Source organism: Habropoda laboriosa, unplaced genomic scaffold (assembly GCF_001263275.1).
Source record: "Habropoda laboriosa isolate 0110345459 unplaced genomic scaffold, ASM126327v1 scaffold123, whole genome shotgun sequence".
Taxonomy (NCBI): Eukaryota; Metazoa; Arthropoda; class Insecta; order Hymenoptera; family Apidae; genus Habropoda; species Habropoda laboriosa.
Window position 1 is genome coordinate 149,107 of NW_017100236.1, and position 5,809 is coordinate 154,915.

The window sequence follows — 5,809 nt, forward strand, 5'->3', positions numbered from 1 at the left end:
TAATTCCTAAATATTCCTACTTTAAGTTCAGTGAAGAGGCTCTCGTGATAACCGATAGCAGCAAATTTAGTCGCTGAATAATCTGTGCAATTATAGGTTCCTAGAAGTCCTGCCACGCTTGCCACAGTCACGATGTGACCGTGATTGTTTTTCATCATATCCGTCATGAATGCCTTGGTAATCTGTTGAATGTAAATGTCACCTGAATACCTTCCTCGACCGAGCATTGTTCACCTTAACTTACCCAATAATGAGACAATATGTTTACTTTATAAGTGCGTTCAATCTCGTCATCTGGTAACTCTAAAAGCGTTTTTCCATATACATAGCCTGCATTATTTATCAATAGAGTTACCTGTAAGTCATCATTGTATATCAATTATAATTTTTCCATTATAAATTAACACTCTAATATTACTTACAGAGCCGACTTCAATCTGCACAGTCTTGGCTATCCTGTACACTTCCTCTCTGTTGGAGATATCACAATAGTAGCTCCAACATTTACCTCCATCACGTTTGATTTCCTGAACCGTATCCTCAAGCCCTGTAAGTTTATAGAAACATGGATAATTAATTGATTAATAGTGTTAAAGCGTCTATTAAAACTTACCAGACTTATTGACGTCCCAGATGACAACGTGTGCTCCAAGTTTGGCCAATTTAACAGCAATAAGTCTTCCTATTCCTCCTGCACCTCCAGTTATCAGTGTGATCTCTCCTTTAATAGATTTCGCGCGATAACGTCGCGGAACAAACGTCAGGATGATAGCTTCGCTTATGTAAATCAAAGCCATCCCCGTGAATAGCAGGAGGTCGTAAATCATTTTTAGCCATTCTGGTAGCTCCATTTATATTCCTATATTGCAGATTATTTATTGAAATTTATTATTAGAAAAAGTAACAGAAATTCCAATTATCCAGCAATATATATATATTTCCCAATAACATATAGTAACATTAAACAGGCCAAAGAGGTTCCTTCTCTTCATATTTAATTGACTTTTTCAACATGAACTGCATTTTATGCAACGTATTATATTTATTGCATCAATGCCTCCGTATCAAAATGCGCAACAGAGACTGGTTTCTGCTGCTTCCTTTTTTCCCCTGCGAAATAGAAATCGGTGGCCTGACAGGTTCCACCGGTAAGCAGAAATTGCGTGTATTACGGTATTTCTATGCAAGTAGTGGTACACCAATCTATGAGACACCGATTTGCGGTTATCTGCTGTTATTAACAGCGGTCAATGCACTACTCGTGCGAGCGCGCGACTCCTTACACGGAGACCAAGGGAGAATGCATCGCGTAGAAAATTTATTCCACGATCGTAGCACACTTCTGTCTGAATATTTATCGAGAGGATCGATTATTTGCCTGGAAAGGATCGTTTAGCGCGAGACCCGAATATAGAAAGTGCTACGAACAACTGGGCGATCTCTGCTTCCAATCTCTTTTCTTCTGTCCTTTCAGGACCCGTTCACAAAACTAAAAATACACTGGGACCAGAAGGAATCTCGACTGGGAATTTGGACAATTTTTAGTCGTCAAAGAGCCAGGTTTTGCCAAACTCTAAGCGTTTCTATTTGATAAAATCAACATCTGGCTTAACGAGTGAAAGCCGGCACCACGAATATGGAAAGCTATACGAGAGGTATTGTACAATACCCGAAAACAAAACAACACTTGTAATTTTGGATTTTTTTTTTATTTGAACTGCGTCATGTTTCGCGTCTATAGGAGAAACTGCTATAACTTGGAGATCGTCGTAAATCAATTCCTATTTCGCATTTTAGAGGCAATGTATACAATAAAAAATGTATATTTTGTAGATTTTTAATGAGGAAACGAATCTCTATTCCAGTTCACTTTATCTGTATTTTATGAAGATATAAATTTACATGAATATCGGCAACTTAGTCATGATATAAGAAATGACTTAACATTGTTACCGTGTTATTCAATAATTGCCATATTAAAATACAAAACTTTCCCACTTTTTCATTTTGACACTTTTGTTTCGCTATTTGAACACTTATACAAGTATTTTTATTATTATCGCTTATTGGTTGTTTCACCCTTCATTGGAGACAATTTCACTTCGTTCCACTGTGTTAAAGACCGACAGTTTAATTTAAATTAATGCGCGAAACGAACCTCTTTACGGAAAAAGCTTCCGGTTAGCGCAAGAAGAAGCGCGAATTTGAAAAATGGCTCCCTTCCTCTCTTTATGTGCACGTGAGTCAGTTGATCGACTGAAGTTGACTGCCGCCGTATCCTCCGATGCGTCCGAATTGCAAGACCCACGACGCTTTGCTGCGTAGCTTCTAACTTTGCTTAGTGACGTAGCCTGAAACCCTCGTGGAAGGTATTAAGACACTCACTGTACATTCCCCTTCTTCCGAGTCTCTCTTTTCGTCCTATACTTATATTTTTTGAACTAATACTGTCATCGATTACAGATTTATGTATGAAAAATTCATAAAACATTTTTGGCTTGATACATTTTTTAATGCTAGACCTCAATGTACTGTGAGATTTACGAAAAACGCTTTCTTAATGAAGCTATAACATTCTGAATATAAGCTTAAGCTAAAATAATTAATGAAGTTAAGAATTCGACGTTTAAATGAAGATACAAGAGTCAGAAAATTCTATTTAAAGTACATCATTGGATTTACTATAGTATTGTATCCCGTAAGATGTACGGAACATGGGTTGCAGATTCCTAATATCCTAGAAAAGGCCAGCACCGCATTTTACGGTGAAAGTACCAGTTGGCGCTCTCTTCCTGCCTTTCTGATGCAGTTCTATCATTTAGCGGCACGCGAGAATGCGTGTCTGCGTTCGACCTGATCTTCTGTATGTAGAGCATGAAAGGACAGACGGGAAAAAGGTTGCAAAAGCGGTAGTCTTTTATTTGGTAGATCGATTAAGCAAAGTACATGTATCTCTGTTTTTTGATTATTATACACTTTCAGGTTTAATTTAATTGTACTACTTCTGTTTTCCTGACGTAAATTTTGAAATCCAGTGTCTCTTGTAGAGAAAGTAAGATTCAAAGAAAGTAGTTACCTTAATTAATGTAGTTTTCTAAATTTTTTGACATCAAGATTAATATTGTCTATATTGCAATAGTCTTTATTTGAATTGACCTTCCTAACCTCTCAGAAATAGTCGGTTATTACTTTTTCAATTTCTATAATTAATCTAATCAGCTTCTCCTCCCCTTCTAATACTATTAAAGTCGCAAAAAAGCAATGTCTTACGGGAAATTGCGCGAGGTCATCGATTTACAATCCATCAAGTTGTTGTGTTATTTTCTTTCGCGTAGAAAGTTACGAGATCTGAGTGAATCCTCGAATTACGTGTGTGCAATGCAGATGGAGCATTATAATACACCGGCTTACACAATCGAAGCGGAAATTTATTTTGTTCGTTACCGCGACATGCGCACACGCACGAACGCGCAACATGCGCGGGAAGATGTCGAGGACTCGCTCATTCTTTGAGGATAATTCGCATACACGTACACGCGTGACCGCCGTTCGAATTATTGAAAGAGAGGAGAACCCAATTCGCATGAACGATTTTCATAGTGTAAGCATCAGGAGATAGCAGGAATCATCGTGCGGCCTGGTGAAAGGATGACTTTCAAGATCTAGGTCGCTGGTCTTTCTTCTCTACCAGAGACGAGGGTGCCGGAGAAATAGAAACATCGTTGTCATGACACCAGTTGCGTTCCAGGTTTAATTTGTCATTCACAGTATCCAGAACACGAAGAGAATAAAATTTTCTAGATTTATTTTTTATATCTTTTTTATCCTTGATGTTTTAGAATTTTTAATGTTCAAGAGTTATAGGTTATGTCTTAAAGTGGTCATTTACGAGGCAAGTCAGGTTGTTAGTATTGTTGTACTCATTGTCAATTGTTAAAATTCAGACGTTTGAAAAGAGATATTTTGTTAAAAGACCTTCGTATTCGTTTCGATCGTGGATGAATCACGTGTTACGGAAAAAGAGACACGCTACTATAACAGGGCTCCGTGACCGTGTCATTATCCATGCAACGCGTCGCTTCTCGTAATAAGTCGTACCTGAATTAATGAATAAATGAAAAATAAACGACGCCGTGAGCGATTGTACATTTTATATTGTGTCCTTTGAGGTAGACAGGACATAATACATTTCCTTTTATCGTTTATGGTGTTCAAGGATTGGCGCACGTGCTGTGGAAACGCGAGTGCACCTCCTGGGAGCAATTAATTATATATAGGGTGGTTCATAATTCATAAAAGTGGTTATTTACAAGACATTTCTTCCTAAAAAATTTAATAATCATATTTATTTCACATTTTTAAGGAAGAAAAGGTATACAGCTACTTGTAAACGGTTCTATAAAATTGAAACTATGTTTAAAGTTATAATCAATCTGGTTTCCGGTATAGAGGCTCCATCTGTCGGAAGAATATCGATATTTAAAGTGTACCGACTTAGTTTTTCGATCTAATTTGAAAACACAATACTACTCAAACCAAATTTAGAACAATTATTGATGCGTATTTTTCAAATTTAAGAACAGTAATATTTTCAAGAAAGAGAAATTCAATTTTAATACATCGCGTTTGTTATTAGATTAAGGAAGCATATATAGGGTTACTCAATAATTAATCAATTCATATAAATTATAGTTTTGTAATACATTGATGGATGATGTAGAGACGTACAGAGGCAAAAGAGTGGTTCGATATTTACTCGATATTTGCATATTTAGTAATCGCGTAATGGAGCAGAAAGCTTGTCACGATGGTGATGATCGAGGTCCATTCTACTCAGATTTACCCAATGCGAATTTCAGTGAAAGTACACACTGACAATAATTTCGTAATTTTTATTCTTTTCGACAGCTTGAACTCTGAATGACGGTTTCACTTGGATTGACTACTTCCAAGAGGCTCTTTTGCTACCTGTTGACACGAAACTATTGCAAACCCAACAGTAAGTATTCTTCAATCATCTCTATCTTCTCACCTTATTTTTTATTCAAAAAAAATTTCCAAACTAAAAAGCCAGCTTAAAAATAGAATAAAAAATGTTGTAAATTAAAACAACAGTTATTTCTAGTTTAGTTATGAAAACAAGGATCACGTGATACCCTAATTAGTCCGCATCACCTATTGGCCAAATTTCAAGAGGTCAATTACCAGAAACGTGTCTGACCAAGAAGCTAATCGACTCATTTTCAGATTATTAAACTCTGCTCAAGGTGTGATAATAGAAATGGGAATAAGATAACGATTATTAACGTCATGAGAGTCTATTAAGAAGAGTTCGAAGAACATCGTTGCGAAAACTCGACAATTAACGATCTTTCACGGCATGAGAGTCTGTTAAGAAGAGTTCGAAAAACCGTTGCGATAACTCGACAACTAACTACTTTTCACGGTTTCCTTTGACACTTATTGACGTCATTGAAAATTCGTCAAACGATCAACGTCGTTAGCGACTGATTAGGATTTAATACAGATCGCCCGTTAGGACCTCCTGAATTATTCGGGGATCGGTCACTTTCACTTATAGTCTTTGCTCTGGAAAGCCAGGGGTCGACCAGTGGTTTTGCTAGGAGAAAGATTTCTTGTGTTCAAGTTCAACGGTTGTTCGAAGGAATGTAACTTTCCATTTCATCGTGATTTTCTGCTAATCGATGTCTAGAATAACTGGAAGACCACCTGTTTGAACTTTGTACCAAAAAAATAGGCGCTATTTTATGCAAATATTTGAATAGATTAATAATAAGAAGACAGTAGC

At 36.8% G+C, this 5,809-nt stretch overlaps 1 protein-coding gene across 1 annotated transcript in view; it reads right to left on the reverse strand.

The window, feature by feature from the left end:
- The window catches only part of LOC108571640 (estradiol 17-beta-dehydrogenase 11), an 11,066-nt gene that overhangs the window by 649 nt on the left and 4,608 nt on the right, over positions 1 to 5,809 (reverse strand). The window contains exons 2-5 of the mRNA XM_017933730.1: positions 614 to 845; positions 423 to 547; positions 245 to 355; positions 21 to 182 (exon numbers count right to left, since the gene is read on the reverse strand). Of these exons, the coding sequence (XP_017789219.1) occupies positions 21 to 182; positions 245 to 355; positions 423 to 547; positions 614 to 845 (630 nt within the window). The remainder of the gene's footprint in view (positions 1 to 20; positions 183 to 244; positions 356 to 422; positions 548 to 613; positions 846 to 5,809) is intronic.